This window comes from the organism of the source record quoted next, unplaced genomic scaffold (assembly GCF_019419815.1).
Source record: "Pyrus x bretschneideri cultivar Hongxiangsu unplaced genomic scaffold, Pyrus_bretschneideri_v1 Contig21, whole genome shotgun sequence".
NCBI lineage: Eukaryota > Viridiplantae > Streptophyta > Magnoliopsida > Rosales > Rosaceae > Pyrus > Pyrus x bretschneideri.
The window spans coordinates 5,275,722-5,297,617 of NW_025999513.1; the positions used below are offsets into that span (position 1 = coordinate 5,275,722).

At 36.2% G+C, this 21,896-nt stretch overlaps 2 protein-coding genes and 2 long non-coding RNA genes across 4 annotated transcripts; 1 reads left to right on the top strand and 3 right to left on the bottom strand.

Moving 5' to 3' along the window:
* Positions 1-840: 840 nt before the first annotated feature.
* LOC125477465 lies at positions 841-15,630 on the bottom strand. The gene is made up of 3 exons (XR_007258524.1): positions 15,090-15,630; positions 1,770-2,173; positions 841-1,161 (listed from the first exon to the last, which is right to left on the bottom strand). It is a non-coding gene; the product is annotated as an uncharacterized LOC125477465 (long non-coding RNA).
* Positions 11,959-13,052, bottom strand: LOC125477466. Its single transcript, XR_007258525.1, has 2 exons — positions 12,998-13,052; positions 11,959-12,188 (listed from the first exon to the last, which is right to left on the bottom strand). It is a non-coding gene; the product is annotated as an uncharacterized LOC125477466 (long non-coding RNA).
* Positions 15,631-18,802: 3,172 nt separating the features above from the next.
* Positions 18,803-19,774, top strand: LOC125477285 (putative F-box protein At1g67623). The gene has a single exon (XM_048584237.1). The coding sequence runs from the start codon at positions 18,872-18,874 to the stop codon at positions 19,667-19,669; it is 798 nt and encodes a 265-aa protein (XP_048440194.1). The 5' UTR covers positions 18,803-18,871; the 3' UTR covers positions 19,670-19,774.
* Positions 19,775-20,079: 305 nt separating this feature from the next.
* Positions 20,080-21,506, bottom strand: LOC125477286 (40S ribosomal protein S21-2). Its single transcript, XM_048584238.1, has 4 exons — positions 21,352-21,506; positions 21,176-21,247; positions 20,944-21,076; positions 20,080-20,375 (listed from the first exon to the last, which is right to left on the bottom strand). Exons 2-4 carry the CDS (start codon positions 21,223-21,225, stop codon positions 20,310-20,312), a joined length of 249 nt encoding a protein of 82 aa, XP_048440195.1. The 5' UTR covers positions 21,226-21,247; positions 21,352-21,506; the 3' UTR covers positions 20,080-20,309.
* Positions 21,507-21,896: the final 390 nt, after the last annotated feature.

Consider the following 21,896-nt stretch of genomic DNA (forward strand, 5'->3'; position numbering starts at 1 on the left):
ACTTATTTCACCTACATCACACACTCATTTCACCTACAACTTCCACTTACTTCACCAACCTCACACACTTACTTCACCTACCAACTCCATTTACTTCACCTACAACATCCACTCACTTCACCAAAAAAATGAATGGTGGTGATTCACTCTCAAAACCTATAAATAGGCTTCTCCATCAAGAGGAAAGGACACACACCAAAACCTTGAAGCCTTAAAGTTCTAAAGCTCTCAAGAAAATCCCGAAGGATCAAGAAAGCACTCTTCGTTCTTCGTCAAATCCTCCTTCAAGATCAAGCCCCAACGGCCCTTGAAGAACTTCAACTAACTCAAGATCAAGCCCCGACGGCCCTTGAAGAAAGTGTTCATTGTTCATCATCCGTTCATCCTAAGATCAAGCCCCAACGGCCCTTTGGATCAACAACATCAACAAATCCACATATCCAACCGTTCTTCAAGATCAAGCCCAAAAGCTCTTGAAGATCCGCTCATCCATCAACCTTCAAGATCAAGCCCCGATGGCCCCTTGAAGATTCATTCATCATCCGTTCATCCTAAGATCAAGCCCCAACGGCCCTTTGAATCAACAACCTCAACAAACTCATACACCCATTCTTCAAGATCAAGCCCAACACCCCTTGAAGATCCATTCATCAACTGTTCATCCTTAGATCAAGCCCCGACGGCCCTTTGGATCAACAACTCATCCACAAACCTACACCCTACGAAGATAGAATCAGATGATCAAATTACAAAGAGATCGTAACCCCAAAATCATTAAACACAAAAATATTATTTTGTACACGTATTCTTGTCTCTTGTTTTTCAAGAATTTTCCGTGTTCACAACGGTTTTTTGTGACAGGGCTAAAACAAACCTTATGGCCCTTTGCCCCTCGGTTGGAGATGAAGGCAAATATGGCCCCGTATTGTTCATTAAAATATTAATATCTTGGAAAGCCAAAGAGCTAAAACGAGTCATCTGGCCAGCCCTCGGTTAGAAATGGCCTAATATACCATACCAAGCATGCAAATTCATATCAGATAAATATTGCAACTCACTTTTCCTCCTCTCGATATTAATGCATTAACTTCTACCTTCAACTCCTTTTGCTTACTTGCTATATCTTTTTGCGGAACTGTGCTTTTATATTCCGCATATGGCCTGGAAATAAGTACATTATAAATTTATAAGTACCAAATCAGAAGGATATGCGAACAACAACATCGTGTCTTAAAAAAAAAAAATAATAAAAAAAAAACTGTTCACATCTCAGAATACTAAGGCCGATAATGAACTCATATGAATTTGAGAAAAACTGGTGAAGGATATGTTGCTTCAATCTGAAGCATGTGCGATCACTTATGCCACAGCGGGTTCTTTTATCTATTTAGGGGTAAAAGCTCCAGCAATATATGCTGACACTCAATAGGTCCCCAATTCAGAGGAACACTTTTGACCTAATTGGCTCTAAGTAGCATATTTATTTGGTGGCTTATATCGGGAGACACAACCCTTTCCACAAGGACCACATAACATACCGGAGACTTTATGGAGGAGGTTTGGAGGCCAACACAAGGCAGCTGCTGCCCAAGCCAATTCGGTGGGGGTGGCCTAGGCTACACTCAAATCCTCGTGTTTACATGTGTGACTCTGATTTGGCCGTCTAAATAAATCGTTTCAAATTCACTTACGGGATGGTAATAAGTTTTCACTTTAAGGCCGACACCTTCTAATATAGGCTTAAAACAATAAAGCAGAAATAATCATACCCCGGAGGGAAATGGTAGCCTTTGGCTGGCTCTAAATCACCCAATCCCACATTTCTCATACATGTATGCATCCAGCAAATGTCCGGCCGAGTGAAGCCTGCACAAAAACAACTCCACAATCAATCATCAAAATATGAATTATGAAACAACGAGTAAGCAAACGAGCTTCAGAGTATTTTGGCCGAAAATCGAACTTGGAGTTCGTTGTACAATAATTGTTTAATCAAAGAACAGGCACAGCAACTTACATGATAAACTTAAACAATCAAATGAGTCGATTTCTTCGAGTATATGCGTAATTAGCTTTTGCTTGACTCATCCACACACACCACCACCGCTTTACCTTTCTGAATTTCGGACTCCAATTCCTCGCCGGAACTCTCAACGAAACCGTAGTGGAAAACCTAATCAAAATTGGGTGAAACCGTGAAACACTAAAAAAAAAAAAAAACATAATTTTTTTATTGGGATACTTTGAATGTAGTTTCTAATCCTTAACATTTTTTTATTAAAACCTTAATAGTATTCAAAGTTTGATCAAGGTTCCTTAACTTTGTACACCTCATTATATTAATATTAATATTAATATTTTTATAGTTTTGACATTAATTGTTTGATATTTTATGCGATTTATAATCCTATAAATTTAAAATCCCTCATTATAATACTATTAGAAACGGTTACAATAAAAAAAATTCAAACATTTTGATTGAATAAATGGATAAAAACTATGTAAAAATAAGAAATAATAAATGGCAAAAGAATGTATCCATAGTGTTAAAAAAATTGGTACATTTTACAAAAAAATTTGTACATTTCACATATAACAAAGTGGTACATTAATAAAGAAGAATGGGTACATTATAAATAAAGGGGAAACTTGATATAGGTCCAATTTTTTGAGCGAATAGTAGGAATAGTCTAATTTATTAAAATAAGTCCAATTCCTTAAATCTTATTATTTTATTATCAATAATTATCTCTTAAATGATAAGATTTCTTATAAGAATCAAATTTCTTCCTAATTATCTCTTTGATTATTTATTTATTTTTGTTATTTCTTGTTCTTTATCCCGTTTTAAACCCCATTTATAGATTTTATTTTTTTATTTTTATAATCAACCTATTGAAGGAAGATTTGTGAAAAACATGTTCATTTAAGCAACATCAATAGCATGCAATTAACAATTAAAGGCGGAATCATGCTTGTATGCACTTAAAACAAAACATTTACCCATGAAATTCAAAGCCTAGTAGATAGGTGAACCAAGACTCAACTCAAAACAAAGTGAGTTGAGAAATCAATACCTTTGTAGATTCCTCTTTGCATAAGCAAAGGCTAATCACCCAAAGAGAGGGTCTTCATTCCTTGCATCTTAGATCCATGAATTTGGATGGATGAAAAGGTTTCTCCAAGTTCCCAAAATTGAGAACCTCTAATGATTCATCACCAAGGCATAATGAAGAAGAAATGAGTGACCTTGGAGGAGTTTGATTGCTAGATGATCCCTCCAAGGTGGCCTAAATTTTAGAGAGAAAGGAGAGCTTGTGTTCTCATCATTTCCCCAAAAATTACCATTTTTAAATTTTAGGCTATAAAGTCCTTTATATAGTCCCTTCAAATAAGTGAACTAATGGACCAAAAGCCCTATTCTTCTAACATGGCAAGCCTATAGGGTTTATTGGGCTTTCAAGCCCTTTGTTTATTCAAGTTGTCATACAACTTGAGTTAATGGGCTTGACATTCAAATCCCATTGGGCCTTGCGGCCCAAAACTAACCTGAGGTCTTTAACGAACTTATTCGTTTGATTAATTAACATATTAATTAATCCTAGCCTTAGATAAACAATTAAACCATTTAATTATTCTTACTCATCTCTGTTGTTTCTTCAAACTCTACCTTACTCGGTGAACGATCCATTAGGTTCCTTTTAGCGAGGCAGTGGGCGATTAAAACTCTTTCTAATCGATTGTGAATTGAAACTTACTTTCAATTCTCCCGTTAGTGATAATACACTTTTAGGGCTTCCGCAAACCATGGTTGACGCCTAGTAGCATGTCATGGTTACCCAAGCTAATCAGAAGAGGTGGAGAACCTATTCAGTTTTAGGATTACAAATGCAATACGGTCTTTCTCTAATACAATACTCTTGACCACATTGTTTGGTTTGATAGTTTATTCATGTCTACTATCCAATGTGAGTCTTGTGCTTATATGATTACCTTGAATGTGATTTGGAACACATTCCTAAATCTCATTCATACTTTGGCCAAAGATTCTTAATCATATCATAGAGTATTCTCCCTCAAACAGTTTGAAGGTTAGAGATCCCTTGTTGCGCATTCACTTGCCTCCATGGCTAAGTGGCTTAACCCCAACGATGTCATGGACACCCTCCTGATGGAGTGACTTTGACATAATCAAAGATTAAGGACCTAACCACAAGACAACTGTGATGCCTCAGGTCAAAAGACTAATTTGCATTATCCCAACCATGAATTCTCATGTGACATGAATATGAGAACTCTTCGTTAATCGTGTTCAGTGAACTCATTCTCTATTGAGCACCTACGTACTTGTCTTGATGTCACACACACCAATGACTCGAGACTAGTCACTCTCCCTGAGAGAAGACATAGCACGTACTGATCTTAACGGACTGTCAATGCCCAATTGACAATCCTATGATCAGGAACGTTTAGGATGTGTCAACGAAAGAATGGTCTCATGAATCTAACTTCTTTAGATCGCATTCTTCCAATCACATATTCCTTGGACTTATCATTTAAGCATATAACATTTATATGAGACGGCTCAAACAATAATCTTTGCCCTTTACATTTAAACTACATTAGTTTGAAATATCCGTAAAGTATCATCATATGATTGGTTTTAGGGCACATTTCCAACAATCTCCCACTTGCACTAGAGCCAATCAGCTTGTTCATCAGTGATGATACCTCTTCTGTAATTCATTTCATAAATGGCTGAGTAGTAGGCCTAAACAATGGATATCTATATGTTATCCATAGAAGCAACCATGAGAATAACGACGTCACCATTATACATGATTCTCAATCATGTGGTTCAGTCTCTCATTTGAGTTCGGACCTTGATGAGACCTTGATTCCCTGGCTTGAGCTATCGCCCCATTAGTGTCATACACTTTCTGGTTGGAACCGAATGGAGAGTTCATGAATGAACTTTCCCATCCAAACAAGAATGTTGTAAGCTTCTATATGGCAATATATTTTGCATACATGATGGAACACATTAAAGTCATTACTTTTAACGTTTCCACCCAAATATCTCTTTAGTCATAATAAAGAGATATCTCATTATCACTTCATTCGTAATGAAGAGATATTGTATGATGGATTAGATTCATAATCTAATACATTTACGCTTCCATTACGTTACTCTAATTCTTCCTCATTCTTGAGGAATCCATCCTTAGTATTTCTTAAATACCTAAGGATTCACTTGACAGTTGCCATGGTTCTGATCCTGGGCTTGCACTGATATCATCTTGTACCGTTCTGGGTACAACTTATATCAATGTTTTCATACAATATGAAATACATAAATCACCTTTCTGCGTATGCATAAAGGATTCTATTTACGCATTATTTCTTTGGGAGTCAAAGGGTACATTCCCTTTGAGAAGAACAACTTCCTAGTCTCACTAGAATTGTCATTCTAATTGAAGTTTATCATCATATGAGAAACTTCCTAGCATCTCTTGTCTATTTTAGGGATTGATATAATCCAATTATATCTTGAAATCTATCATTATAGATTTCCATCCCATGTATATAGACTATGTCTCCCATATACATTCTATCATTATAGAATGTTTAAAGTTATAACTTTAACGATGAAGAATTCCTTTAATTTTCAAAATTAATATATATCATGTATATATATTCAAATTTAGGAATATGATCAACTCCCACTAATCTTTTGTAAACCTAGTAAACAAAAGATTCATTTACATCTTTATGAGAAATCAAACAATTGATCTTTTCTCATAAGACGCTTATAGCTCCCACTAGCTTGCTAAGATCCATGATGGATGGATCTCTACAACTAACATGTCTTAGAAGTATATATCATATATATATGGGTAATTGATAATGTCCAACGAACTAAATCTTATTTATGTTCATTCTTCTCCTAATGGAGAAATTCATTATCTTACGATGCTACTTTCCTTGATATTTTTCAAGGAAATTAATCTAAAGTGTTACTTTTTCTTTGGATCAAATCTAAGGAGGTAAATACTTTAGACGTCTTACTCATCTACTTACATTTCTTGAATTCTTTGAAACCTTTTGCAAAGTATTCGGACTTGTGTTTATTCAAAATAAACTATAGTCCAACCGAGAGTGATCTTCGGTGAATGTCATACAACATGAGTAGTATTATGTTGTGGACAAGTGCCACTAACATCTAAGTGAATTAACCTCAACAACTTTGTGATTCTTTCTTCTTTCCAAAAGAATAAAGATTCGAACATTTCGCCTCTATACAATTTTAACAAGAAGGTATTGGATCCAGATCTAACGATCCAAAGCATCCATCTATGACTAACTCGTAACTTATGTTTTAGAGGTATCACAACTCAGTTGGGATTAGTCACTACCTTGCAACCTTTTGGGTTTTAAGCATCGTTATATTCTTAAACAGTTAACACTACCACATCATCTCTACTACAGAGACAATTAATTAGACTACCATAATCTAATCATTCATTAATAAAGAACAATGTTTTGTCAAACAAAACATTCATCCATCTCTACTATAGTAACGAATTTAAGTTCCTTAAAATTGGAATGTAAAGACAATCTTTAGTATTTTCCAATTTCCTTGGTAGTTTATATGAGGAAGTAAGTACAATCCGCTTTCACAGAGATCTATATTTTATTCACTTTCCGAATGTGAAGTACTTTCTCTTCTCTCATTAATCTTCTACTTTTTATTAGCACACTTTTACAACAATTGTAAAACATAGTTGCTAATACAGAATCATGTATTCAAGTAGAAGAACCAACTGTTTTGAATTATTCAAGAACATTTTACAACACCTTCGAAAGGTGTGTTCTTTGACACTTGCAAGACATTTCTTGCAAATACCCCTTCCAATGTCCATCCTTTCATAAAGAAAGTTTGTTCCCTTGGAGTTATTTTGCCTTCTTCATTTGACTTCCCTTTTGATTACAATAGTCATGGTCCCTAAACTCCCACTATTTCTCTTGAAACTTATTTCAAATGTGTTATACACATCAACCGATTTGGAGAGCGTGCGGTTATTGTTCACTATATAGTTTACAATAAACTTAGTGAACCATTAGGATAGGGACACAAAGGTGAAGTCCTTGCCTAGTTTCCGTCTCGTTAAGTGGTTTAACACTTCAACACTCAATGATTCAAAATCATCATAAGTCCACGTTGATGGACTATTTTTTTTTTTTTTTTGTCAACCAACCATTATGTTCTAAACATAATTACAAACTTTCAAGAGTTGTTCAAGGCAACTCTCATTTCTTCATACAACAATTTGTAAGTGAAGAATCATGGCACATAAAGTATTCATGCCCTTGTGCTTACTTCTCAAGTTCCTTGTTCGTGTAACAAAGAGACAAGCACTAAAGTTTGTGTTGATTAAGGGTTGTTCAAAGCAACTCTTATTTCTTCATACAACAATTTGTATTTGAAGAATTATGACATTTAAAAGTGTTCTCCTTCTCATGTTAGACTTATCTAACATATTCTTCCAATGATACATTATCAATAGGAAGATTGTGAGGATGAGACTACTTAGTTACATCTACAAGCCATTAAAGACAATCTATGGGATTGTAGAACTAAGTCCGGAAATTAAAGCATTCGGCTTTTCTTTGTCAAGTTTTGGATAGCGTTTGCAAAATATATTGGTAAACAAATACATAACGAATATAAATTGATTGATTTTAAGCCATTTGATTCGGGTCTTTAAATCAAATAGCACCACCCACTATTTTTGGCAAATTCCATATCCCTCATCAGAATTCGAGAGTTTTGTTGAACTCTTAGCGGGGTATGGGAGACTCACCATTACCAAGCCCACCTCAGAATTATATCATTTTGGTTAGCAAAAATAATGATGAGAGAATAACACTTTAGTCATTTACAACTCTTGTAATTACCCATCTAGTTTGGCCTCTAGAGAATGAATGCCTCAGAATTATATCATGTTGGCACCATTGCACTTAGTTAAGTTATTCCCACCATGCTTAGTTTATGTAGAGATTCAACCACAACCTCAGAATTATATCATGTTGGTCATACTCGTTGTCTACACTCACCTCATCATATGCGTATAGACTCCTCCTGAATGTAAGCATGCACTTTGTACTCCCCCATTATAGGGTGAAGCCGGTGTACAAGTCACAAACGATTGGAGCCTACCACGGTGGAAGGCCACGAAGAGATATTCAAAGCATATCTCGCTTATCAACTTAATATTGATTTGGTTGAGGGTTTTTAGGTCTCATCACATATAAACATACATTTTAATCTAATTAAAACATTTTGGTCCTATTACAACTATTGGTCCTTATGATTGATTTAGTAGTATATAATACTCTCACTATGCTTTTAAAACAGTTTTTAAAGCAAGACTATATGGTACTACTAACATAAGATTTGCATTCATTGATGGACTATATAGTTGCCTTAGGGCCTTAGGATGACTATGAACCTTTGATTCGATTCAACACGAGCCTAGTGTTGAATCTCGGTCTAGGGATGGAGATTGATTTTAGTTACGTGTTTAATCACATTAAGGCGTGTTGTCTTATTGGGCGTTGGACCCAACTACTCCAATTTCATGCATATCGAATAAAACAAGAAAGGAATACTTCAAAGTAAATAAGAGCTTATGCTCTTTTACAACAATTGATCAAATCAAATTACTTTAAAGCAAATCAAATTACTTTAAAGTAAAGAAGAGCTTATGCTCTTTTACAACAATTGATCATATCAAATTACAACCAAAATTTAATCTACACATTCCCATGGTTCAAACAAATTTGAAACGGCCTTTCACATAGCTCAATTATCGTAGGCTAAGGTTCATAATCACCCTTTCTTTAATTAATTAACGCTTTAACTAATTCAACTTGAATGCAACATTTTCATTTGGTTTTTGTATCCATAGAATTGATTTAAATGGAGCTAAATGAAATGAAAATCCAATTCTCATTTAAAGAGACAAAACAATTTTGTTCTCTACCTAATTTGGGCCAAAATGCTATGACCTCAACTTGTTTGGGCCATAGTGCAATTAACCTCAACTTTTGGGCTATTTTGCAAAAACTTAAACTTTTGGGGTCACTTTGTAAAAACACAAAAGTCCACTACTTCATGTAATTACAACTAGAACCCAAAAATTTCCACAAAAAATAAAACTTCATTAAAGGAGCAAAACAATTTGTCCTTTTAGTGATTTTGGACCTTTACGTAAAAACGTAAACTTTTGGGTCAAAATGCAAATACACAAAAGTATCAAAACTTTATATAATTGCACAAAAGCCCCACAAGGACCCTAATTGAGTAGGGTGGCTGATTTTGAAGCAAAGTAATAAAAAAAATTTCAAAGTTTTTTGTAAGTGGGGTGTGTGTAATAGAATAAATCATTACATACCTACCCACTAAAATTTCTTTAATTTTTCAAAACAAATATCTAATATATTTAAACATTAGAAATATTTCAAAACAAAAACTTTATGAAATAAATCAAAACTTTGAATCAAAACACCAAACCTTTTGTTACATATCAAGAACAATGAAGAACATCCATGAAAACCCATAAGAGCTCCATAAGCATTCTTCACCCAAAAACATACCAAAACCACTCAAACTTAAGGGAAATAACATACAACCATACTAGGGTACATAGGGGTTCCAAAAGTCACTTTAAAACACTTTTAACAAGTCAAACAAGAACCCAAAAAATCCACCCTTTGGATTTGGCCGAATTTCCCCAAAAAACATAGCACCAAATTTTAGCTCCAAAATTCATGCTCATATGAACTACATCTACAACATTTGAGATGGCAAATTTTCTAACAAAATTTACATTCAAAGAAGCAAGAATAAAGCTTGAAACAATTACAACATTCAAATCACAAACTATGAACTACAAAACCCAAAAGGATTCACCAACTACTAGACTTAGGCTCTTGATACCACTTGAAGGAAGATTTGTGAAAAACATGTTCATTTAAGCAACATCAATAGCATGCAATTAACAATTAAAGGCGGAATCATGCTTGTATGCACTTAAAACAAAACATTTACCCATGAAATTCAAAGCCTAGTAGATAGGTGAACCAAGACTCAACTCAAAACAAAGTGAGTTGAGAAATCAATACCTTTGTAGATTCCTCTTTGCATAAGCAAAGGCTAATCACCCAAAGAGAGGGCCTTCATTCCTTGCATCTTAGATCCATGAATTTGGATGGATGAAAAGGTTTCTCCAAGTTCCCAAAATTGAGAACCTCTAATGATTCATCACCAAGGCATAATGAAGAAGAAATGAGTGACCTTGGAGGAGTTTGATTGCTAGATAATCGCTCCAAGGTGGCCTAAATTTTAGAGAGAAAGGAGAGCTTGTGTTCTCATCATTTCCCCAAAAATTACCATTTTTAAATTTTAGGCTATAAAGTCCTTTATATAGTCCCTTCAAATAAGTGACCTAATGGACCAAAAGCCCTATTCTTCTAACATGGCAAGCCTATAGGGTTTATTGGGCTTTCAAGCCCTTTGTTTATTCAAGTTGTCATACAACTTGAGTTAATGGGCTTGACATTCAAATCCCATTGGGCCTTGCGGCCCAAAACTAACCCGAGGTCTTTAACGAACTTATTCGTTTGATTAATTAACATATTAATTAATCCTAGCCTTAGATAAACAATTAAACCATTTAATTATTCTTACTCATCTCCGTTGTTTCTTCAAACTCTACCTTACTCGGTGAACGATCCATTAGGTTCCTTTTAGCGAGGCAGTGGGCGATTAAAACTCTTTCTAATCGATTGTGAATTGAAACTTACTTTCAATTCTTCCTTTAGTGATAATACACTTTTAGGGCTTCCGCAAACCATGGTTGACGCCTAGCAGCATGTCATGGTTACCCAAGCTAATCAGAAGAGGTGGAGAACCTATTCAGTTTTAGGATTACAAATGCAATACGGTCTTTCTCTAATACAATACTCTTGACCACATTGTTTGGTTTGATAGTTTATTCATGTCTACTATCCAATGTGAGTCTTGTGCTTATATGATTACCTTGAATGTGATTTGGAACACATTCCTAAATCTCATTCATACTTTGGCCAAAGATTCTTAATCATATCATAGAGTATTCTCCCTCAAACAGTTTGAAGGTTAGAGATCCCTTGTTGCGCATTCACTTGCCTCCATGGCTAAGTGGCTTAACCCCAACGATGCCATGGACACCCTCCTGATGGAGTGACTTTGACATAATCAAAGATTAAGGACCTAACCACAAGACAACTGTGATGCCTCAGGTCAAAAGACTAATTTGCATTATCCCAACCATGAGTTCTCATGTGACATGAATATGAGAACTCTTCGTTGATCGTGTTCAGTGAACTCATTCTCTATTGAGCACCTACGTACTTGTCTTGATGTCACACACACCAATGACTCGAGACTAGTCACTCTCCCTGAGAGAAGACATAGCACGTACTGATCTTAACGGACTGTCAATGCCCAATTGACAATCCTATGATCAGGAACGTTTAGAATGTGTCAACGAAAGAATGGTCTCATGAATCTAACTTCTTTAGATCGCATTCTTCCAATCACATATTCCTTGGACTTATCGTTTAAGCATATAACATTATATGAGACGGCTCAAACAATAATCTTTGCCCTTTACATTTAAACTACATTAGTTTGAAATGTCCGTAAAGTATCATCATATGATTGGTTTTAGGGCACATTTCCAACACCTATATCACAGGTTAATTACATTTATCTACCTATATGACAGATTCTTTTTTATAATCAAGTAAGATTCATGTGTCTTGCTTGTAGATGACACACCCCGACCGAGATCAGGGCGTGCTGGCCGTCACGTGGAAGTGACGTAGCCAAGTGCACAGTGCGGAAGCTAATAAAGTAGTAATATAAAAGTATGAATAAATAAAAACTAGCATACAAAAGGTCGAAGTAATAACAAGTGCTAGCGTGAAACGACACAAGTTCAGAGCAGAAAGCCTAAAGCAGTCCAAATAAAATAGTGTTACAACAGTGCACCCGAAGGTGAACCTACGCTGGGGATCGTCTGTCAGAAATGCCGGGAAAGCCCTTTGGGAAACCACCAACCTTGCTAGCTAGCTAAAACCTGGAGGGGCGCAAAACAAAAGCGTGAGTGGGCAAAAACAAAGCTTTTTAAAAACCATTTCAAAAACAATATTCTAACCCCTCGCCGTAAAACCTGTATACTTCCCAGAAAATAAACATATGCTCGTATATATATAGATATGCCAATCAAGCTCAAGAATATGCCATGTCGGAACCTCAGAATGAAATGCAAGTGCTAAGGTATAAATCATATCAATAACATATAATCTGGCAACCGGAGTCACCTAACATGACCTGTACGGCTGCATCTAGAGCTCAAATCTCAAAATCAATAACTAAACCTGCCCACGAGTCGGAACCACCTAAAGTGGTCTGTACGACAGGCCTGGGTGTAAAACATATAAACGCTCTAGTGCTACGATCACGTGAAGGCTGTGCGAATGATCGCGGGTCACCTACGAGTCGGAACCACCTAAAGTGGTCTGTACGACAAGACTGTGCACCTAACTTGGATCCAAGCTGAGCGTATGGTGCGGGAGGTGAACAACACGTGAAAGACTGTGCCCTACTCTGGGCGGGAGCACTAACACCGGGGGTGCAGGTTATGAGCTCTCTAAGCATCATGAATCGCTACTGAATGTAAACATGAATAACACTTACCTGGCACTTACCTGTGCATCCACAGCACCAAATATGCATATGTATATAAATTTATACGCCCAATCATGCAACTAATAATGCATAAGTAACAATAATATAATGCATGGCATATAACTAATAAACGTTTAAATTAATTTCTGGGAAAATATAAGTATATAGGTATATACGGAAAGCCAAAAGCCCACTCACTGGTATGTGGAAGGGTCGTAGCCCCCCTGCCTCGAGTGACCACGCTCGTCCTCGGGATACGTTTCACCTATATGCGAAAATACTATAAAAACGTTAATTTTAAAGCACATAACCTTCCTTTCGTAATAACTTCTCATACATTGCTCAAAATGGACAATTGAATATACCAACATGCTCTACACAACCTCAGGATCACACCCATATTTTTAGAAAAAAATTTCACCGCCGCACGCGCCCCCACGCGCCGGCCACGCGCAGGCACGTGCCTGGCACGCTGACGGCGTCAACTGACGCCGTTAGGAATATTCAGTTACTTCTAACGGATTCCGTTAACAGCGTCATGAATATTCCGTCAGAATTGACGGAATATTCCGTCTCCTTCTCCGGCGAGACTCCGGCGACGTCGCCGGCGCCGGAAACTGGAAAAATCTTCTAACTTCATTTTCTCTCTCGTTTCTCAACCATTTTCCACGATTCTTGCACCAAATTGAAGCCTAGAACTAGTAGAACAACGATATAACACTTTTAAGGCCTAAAAATCACGAGATCTTACCTGTCCACACAATCCAAAATCGGCCAACTTCGAACCAGGCGATTCCGACTTCAAAACTCTTCGAACGAAGCACTCCGAGGCTCTTTGGGACCTCACCAAGTCACCTACAAGCTTCAAAATCCCAAAAACGTGCTAGATTACTTTTGCATGAATAGTACCCCAAACTGGTTTCGTGAAAACGACATGAAAACGGTGGTTTTCTTACCTAAAAATGACACGACTGGACTCCTTCCAGCCTCACGAGCTCGAAGGTGGTCTTGGTTCCCTCGATCTGCTAAGGTTTGAGTGTGTTTGTGTGTGTCCGTACGTTTTCAGAAGGAAGAGGAAGGAAAGAGTACTCGGGAGAGAGAGGGAGAGAGACAGGGAAAGGAACAGAGAGATAGTGAGGGTGAGAGTGTGTGTGGGTGGCCCAACACATGCCAACACACCTTCAAACAACCAATAAACGTAAACGAAACGAACTAGGGGCAAGGTAGTCATTTCACACGCACGTTTTCAATATTTTCGGGACGGGATGTCACAATAGATATCTTATGTTTTTTCTACCTTTTAGTTAAGTTTCATATCTTATGTATAGGTATGATATACATTCATATATTTGATACTTGAGTTAGGGTAGAATGATTTGCAGATAGATTTATGTCAATATATTATTTTTTTTGTTATAAGATATTAATTATATTTTTTGGGGTTGAAAATTCATAATATTAGAACATTTTAATTGATTTTTAATATTTTTAGAAAATATAAAATGAGCATTAAAAAATAAATACATATAATTAGGTAATTAGACTCACTCCTAAAAACCATCTATGTTTTTAGACCTGGAATTAAAAGCCCCATAAATAAATTAGGGTACAAATAAAAGATTAAAAATTATGAGTACAAATGAATTTTTAAAAATATAGGCGCTAAAAGAAATTAATACATGGGTACAAAATAAAACTAAAAAGAAAATACTACAAATTTAAAAAAAAAAAATGTTGCAAATTAAAAGTGGGTACAAATTAAAAATATAAATATATGATACAAAGTTTAGGCATAAAACATAAATATACCATATGTAATTTTTCTATTATTGATTAAATATAAAATGTCACGTGACGATATACACATGGGTACAAACACAAATAAAACTTTAAAAAATATGGGCAAAAAAAGAAACTAATATATGGGTACAAATTAAAAATGAAAGGAAAATTGATACAAATTAAAAAATATTTGCAAATTAAAAATAGGTACAAACTAAAAATAAAAATATATGATAAAAACTTTAGCCATTAACATAAATATACTAATTGTAACATTTTTAACACTAAAGGTATATATTTAAAAATAAAAAATATTTTATTATTCAAATAATTAATGATGTTATTAATATCCAAAGATTTTGATCAAAAATTGAAAATGAATAGGATTTCAATTAATGGAATAACAAAAAGAAGGATGTGAACCTAATTTTCTCTTTTTTATTTTCTTAGCAAACATTTGAAGATTAAGGAAGAATAATATCAAGTCATCAACAATTTGATTACTTACTATGCCGTCTTTGCACCGCATATCTTCGGCTACGAATTTGATGCCGGAATCGGCAACGGCGATGACGCCTGTATCGGCAGGTTGACCACTGCCTTGCGGATGGAAAAATCGTCTGCTTACCTTGCAGGTTCTCTCGAGAAAGAAACATAACAGAAAGGAAAGGACTGAAGAGTGTGAAGTGAAAAGCAACTGGCTTCAGATAAGGATAGCAATGTGGCGGTGGATTGGAGCTTCCACATGTCATCGAAGTAGTCGAGATTTGTGGAGCTCGAGCTGCTCGAATTCATTTTTTGTGCCGAAAACCGAATGCCGACTTGGAAACTGAGCGGCGGCCGCCGTCGCCGCCTCAGCGTTCGGAACTCGTAAGCAGTACAATGCCATGTTTGTTGTAAGGGGTGTGATATTCCTTTTCATTTCTCACGTATTTTTTTATAATTTTTGGTTGTCGGATCTAATAAATTGAATAAGATCACACAGACAAAAATTAACAAGAATGCGTGAGAAGTAAAAAGGGATGTGGATAGCACCTCCCTTATTGTAAATATTATTTTTTACGTGATTGTTCAGATTTGAGTATATTCAATGTTTAAAATATTGCAAGTGACCATTTACTACAATGGTGGAAAGGTGTTGAGCCTTGCATAACAGTGTGGATTCAAAATCCGCTGGTAGCTAATCTAACATCTAATCTAACAAAATATATCATTTAGCAAAAAAATAAGATTAAAAAAAAAGTTTAAAATATTGACATTGGTAGAAATATCGACGCATATATCGAGTATATCACAAATTTGTATATCCAATATCTATATAGATATCAGTTGCATTCTATAGATATTAGGGAAATTTAAAGTCAAACTTGGGATTGTTAAACATGGATTTGTACAAAATATAAAAGTTCTTCCAATATATAAAAGATGGGTCTGAAATATCAAAAATATTTGTTGATTTTTAGTCTAAACTAAATAGTTTTTCCAATATGAGGTGAAGTTTGGACTTCACCACCCATTTTCATATCTGTCTTTGATCTTTTAGATATTTTATGAAAATATTGACCATATCGAATAAATTTTAAACACGGATGATATGTACTTAGTTAAAATAATTTCCATGTAAATTTTAAGGCCAATAAATAGATATTTAAAGGCTTTTTTAAGTAGCTTCAATAAATGAGTGTTATATTAATATATTAAATTTTTACATAAATTTATTTTTATAAGACCATCTCCAACCCTTGGAGTAAAACCTAAAATTTTTAACCCTTAAAATTTAGGTTTTAACCCAGAGATAACTTTTCTGTTCCAATCCTTCTGGCCTAAAATTTTAGCCCAAGATTATTAAAAAATAAATATCTCCTGTTAGATTTGAAGGAGATGGAAATATATGCCGTCTAATAGAAATAAAGGAGATGGGATTGCATATTGATGGCCGACAACCCCATCAGGTTGGGCCCCACTTCCCCTCCAAGTGTCCCATTTTCCTTTCTTTTTCGAACGTTGTCATGGTTTTCGTGCATTAACTAGCGTGCTTTCTTTTTCTTTTTTTTATAGCGCGTCTACACGCACAGTGGGCCATGATATTTAGTCTAGGTTGGTTAAACCCGACAACCCCATCAGGTTGGGCCCCACTTCCCCTCAAAGTGTCCCATTTTCCTTGCTTTTTCACACGTTGCCATGGTTTTCGTGCATTAACTAGCGTGCTTTCTTTTTCTTTTTTTCATAGCGCGTTTACACGCACAGTGGGCCATGATATTTAGCCTAGGTTGGTTTCTTGGCTGGTGCTTGAGTTTTTTTTTTTTTTTTTTTTTTTTTTTTTTTTTTTGAGTTTAAGCACTTAACCCAATTTTAGAACAAGGGTTGGAATGAATTTTTTTTTTTTTTGGGGCGGGGGGGGGGGGGGGGGGGTGGTGGTGGTGGGTCAGAATGGGAAAGGTTGGAGTTAGTCTAATAAGCCAGAAAATTTGAGGTGATACAAATTTATTGTACTCTAATAAACTTATGAGTGTCATATCGATATTGAACTAACAATGGCTCAAACTCAAGCGGCATGATTCATATTTTCTATATGTGTATCACACACACTCAAACTACCTTGAAATACCTGATGAGAAAGAAAGCAAGCTCTGATTTATTCTTCCAATATATCTCTTATCACTCTTTTGTTCTCTTCCTCTATATTTTATTTCTAATACTTTATCACTACAAGATGCTATTCATTTCAACGTCAAACTAAACAGACAAAATTGACTTTGAATTCATGTATTTCTTATTGCGTATTTGTGAGCTTAATCAATATCTTATAGACAAATATTTTGATCAATGACCTAGATATATCTACAATCTACAATTTACGTCATTCGCCATTATTATTTATTTCTTAAATAATCCAATCTATTTTACGCTTTATATACTACCAATTTATGGTTAAGCCTGACAATAATTGCTTACTTTAATAGTACTTCTAGTTCTTTTCAAAAGCAACTTGTTGCATATTTCAAAATTCAAATTATTTTATGCATGAATTTTATCTATTTCAAAAGGTTTTACAGTGTGTTAACCTTTTATGTTTATTTTCATATGTATTTGTCTTGGAAAATCATTTTTCGACATAATGTTTTGGTCGTAAGAAAATCATCGTAAAAAATAGATGTCGTGTGACATCCCACATTGCACAGGGGAATGATCCTTAAATGTATATTCGCATCCCTACCAAGCGAGAGGCCTTTTGGGAGCTCACTGGCTTCGGAGTTCATCGGAACTCCGAAGTTAAGCGAGAAGGGGCTAGAGCAATCCCATGATGGGTGACCCACTGGGAAGTTGCTCGTGAGTTCCCAAAAACAAAACCGTGAGGGAATGGTAAGCCCAAAGCGGACAATATCGTGCTACGGTGGTGGAGCGGGCTCGAGAAGTGATCCGTCCCGGGCTGGGATGTGACATGTTGTCGTTTGGAAAGTATATTCGACGACCATACAAGTATTTGCGCCCACACAGACATGTCGAAAATAAAATAATTTTGTCATTTTGAAAAATCAATTCCAACTAAAAGATAACTAATAACGATAAGCCACAAGCGTCGTAAATGAAGCATTTTCGACAACTGATAAAAAAAAAAAAAGTATTTCCAATGAATCAATTTGCGACACCCAACAAGGACTTTTTCCTATCGTAAATAAGTAATTAAAGGTCAATGAACACAAAATAATTGGATGAGCCATGTTTATAAGATTAAAGTATAGTCATTTTCTAAAACTAAACTTTTTTTTATATATTTTTTTAGCTAGTCCACCAGAGTTAAATTTTCTGGCGCCGCCTTGAAGATGCATCCATAAAAAGTGTATTACATATCAAGTATGCTAGTGTTGGAGTGTGACACGGTTTAACCTCGTAATTCATATTATTTCATAGCAATTCGAATTTAAAATATTTTTTCAATATTGAATGGCCAAACACCATTACCCTCCTCTATGAAGTAATTTTTCTTAGTTAGTAGTAGGGCAAAAGATTCTGTATTAGCATGAAACAAAACCAATACCGATTTAGCCAAGTTAACCGGTTATTAATAACAAATCCAAGTATTTAAAACTCTATAACCTCTTTTGACCCAAAAAATAATAATAATAATAAATCCAATTCCGATTTGGCTTCGGTTGCTTCTTGTCCTCTTCCTACAAGGATAAAGACTGCATCTGTTTGACTATATATAATCGCACTTAACGTTGTTTAATTGTTTCTTGTACCGGCAGCAAAGCAAACTGATTTCGTTTTCTCCTTCGCAAGTTCTCCATGGTTCGGTCTTTTGTTTCAGGCATCGTCAACGGCGCCTCTCACGGGATCAAGAAGAAGAAGAAGAAACCTCGCAACGCCTCCTCGTCCATTCAATCTCTTCCGAACGAGGTTCTGGTCCAAGTACTCGCGAAGGTCGCTTCGCGCTCCTTCGATGATCTTTATTCAGCCATGTTAAGCTGCAAGAATTTCAACGAAAGTGCCCAAGATGATCACATATTCGAGCACGTCGACATTAGCAAGTTCCCGCTGGTTTCCTGGCGCGCAAGTGAAAAACACACGAGGTTTCTGAAGCGGTGCAGGGATCTCGGCAATGCGGAGGCCTTGTACAGGCAAGGGATGCGCGACCTCTTCACAAGCAAGAGGATAGAGCCTGCGGGGGTCGAGTCTCTGAAGAGGGCAGCCTCAAAGGGTCACGTAGAAGCAACATACGTGTACGGAGCAATCTTGGTGTGTTACGGGGGCGATTCAAGGCAGAAAGGACTCGAGCTTCTGTACTCACTCAACCGCCACAAATCGAGAGGGTTAAGCGTGACAGAATGCCGAGAGAGGATTAAGGAATTGATTTGGAACACAATGTGGGTGAATAGGGAAGTAATAGGTAGAATTGTAGAAGCACACGATGAGAACACTGCCATGAAAGCATGCAACGACTGTGGAGATCCACAAGGTCCGTACACAATCGAACAAGGATGGGATTTCGATGACCATGATAAATTCAGTAATTGCAATTCATGCAGATGGCATCAAGAAGTAAATATATTTTGTGATATATTATGTCGCAGTCGTACAAATTAGGATTAGATAGTGCTTGGAATTTTAAGATTTAAGTCTCATCGGATTTGTATTTTAAAAATAATTTCTTTTGTTTATAAAGTGGTTAATTACGGATTTTAATTTTAATCACAAGTGGTTAATTCCTTAAATCTACGCTTGCAAACATTCATATTCATGTTTGAAGTTTTCGACAAGTGACAACATACATGTCAGATGTCAATTTGCTTTGCTTGCTAGCAACCTTTTCGATAGTTGAAACTTTGTTTCAAAACGTCGAATCCTCGAGATACTTTTCACTTGTAACTGACATGACATAATCTATGTCGATACTAAAAGAGTCGAGAAACATCGAGGTCACTACAACGTATATAGCCATGGGTATAATTTTTGACATATATCATAAGATAATCATGCATTACGAGTGTAAATCATTTCAAGAAACCAGGAATATATTTAAAATACTCAAATGAGTAGAAGTTTCACTACTTTAACAGTCAAAAGAAGCCCAATTCAAGAACACCAAAACATCGGCAACTACTTGCAACAAGCAGCACTGATTGAATAAGAAAAACCCTCAACGTCACATTTTACTTCAGAAATTAAAAACTTCCATCACCAAGAACCGAAGGTTCGAGGAAGCAAGAAGAATCATCATCTCTTTCTACTGTTGTTTAACTTCAGTTTTCTTCTTCTGCCAGAGTCGGTCCAAACCACTGTCGGCCTCTCCCTGAAAAAAGAAAGCATGCAAAGGAAATCAGAGAAGAACAAATGGAAAGCCAAATTGCAAATAACGGATTCAAAATTAAAAATACACGCTAATTAACTTTCAAGTTCGATTGAAAACCTAATCAAACAACCCCTCAGTAACCCAATATCGGAATAATCGAAAAAACTTCGTACTTAGGTTAAAAATCTCTCGGTAATTGAACAATTTCAAAAACTGTAATTGCAAAACTTGCAATTGCATCCTGATGTAATAAAGAAAATCACAGCTGAAAAAAAAGGATCCTTGTTTTGGCATAGTTTACGATTTTCGGCCGCAGCCAGTCATTCAACGTGTGAGATTTGTATGTTATTTTTCTCCTTGCAGGTTTTGAATGAAGCATTAGTAATATAGTGAAAACACAAAGCAAATACGCAAAAACCAATGAAACTAATATAATGAAAACACAAATACAATCAATTTCCGCAACCATTCTACACATTCTAATCACACATTACATTCACAAAGGTCCAATAAAAACACAAATATTACCACAATAGCCCTGTAAATGTACGAATGAAAGAAGGCGAACCTGAGCACGGACGTAGCCGCACAGAGCGAAGGTGGAGAATTGGCCGGTGTAGATGCCATGCTCATCCAAATGCCCAACGTTGATCTGAACAGAAGCGTGGTCCTTGGAGGTGATCAGCCTGTTCGTCGCCGAGCTGCATCCACACAAAAACACCACTAAATTTAATCCAAAACCCTCAACTCCCAATCCCAAAAACAAAACAAAAAATCGCCGATTAGATTCGATTGAGTACCATTTCCTCGGGATGTAGAGCTCGGTGATGATTCCTTCCTCGTTTTGCATCTTGGCGATCGAGATCACAACCCTAGAAACCAAATGGAATATACATAGAAACGGATCTGAGAATTTTCTCGAATCGGCGGAGATTATGAAGACTCGGAATGTAAGGAGGAGAGGAGAAATCTATACCTCTGGGGAAGTCGGAGTGGTGGCGGCAGCTGCTGGAAGTGAAGAGCTCTGCGTTCGTTAGGGTTTTCTAAAATCTGAAGCGGTTTTTGCTTTTATACGAACGGAGGAATGCGACAGTGATAACTATAAACTGGGCCTATCAGACGAAACCCTATTCGCCCAAAGTATAACGCCGCGGTTCGGCTCGTGTATTGTTCAGGACCCGTTACGGGATTTGGGCTCGGGCTAGACCAGTGACATGAGACTCCGACACAATGCGTTGAACGTAAGTTATACATACTTGAAGGGTTGAAAATCTTTGTAGGCATTGTACTTTAGAAGATGGGTGATACTATCCACACAATGCTATCTACACATTTTTTTTTTTACATCTCTTTTAGTTTTTTGTTGGTAGATCAAATAAATGAAGATGGTTAGCGAACGAAAACATAGGATGTGTGGAAAGTAAAAGGAGTGTGTGAATAGCACTACCCTAGAAGATAGTCATGTGTACAATGTCGTCTCTCTAAAATTAGGTGGGACAATGGCAGTTCCATTAAGGGACC

Excerpts from the sequence above, each read along its gene's own strand:
- LOC125477285 (XM_048584237.1), top strand. The coding sequence starts at position 18,872 with ATGGTTCGGTCTTTTGTTTCAGGCATCGTCAACGGCGCCTCTCACGGG.
- LOC125477286 (XM_048584238.1), bottom strand. The coding sequence starts at position 21,225 with ATGCAAAACGAGGAAGGAATCATCACCGAGCTCTACATCCCGAGGAAA. Across the intron at positions 21,077-21,175 it reads CTCTACATCCCGAGGAAATG|CTCGGCGACGAACAGGCTGA; the intron begins GTACTCAATCGA and ends GTGTGGATGCAG. Across the intron at positions 20,376-20,943 it reads GCGGCTACGTCCGTGCTCAG|GGAGAGGCCGACAGTGGTTT; the intron begins GTTCGCCTTCTT and ends TTCTTTTTTCAG.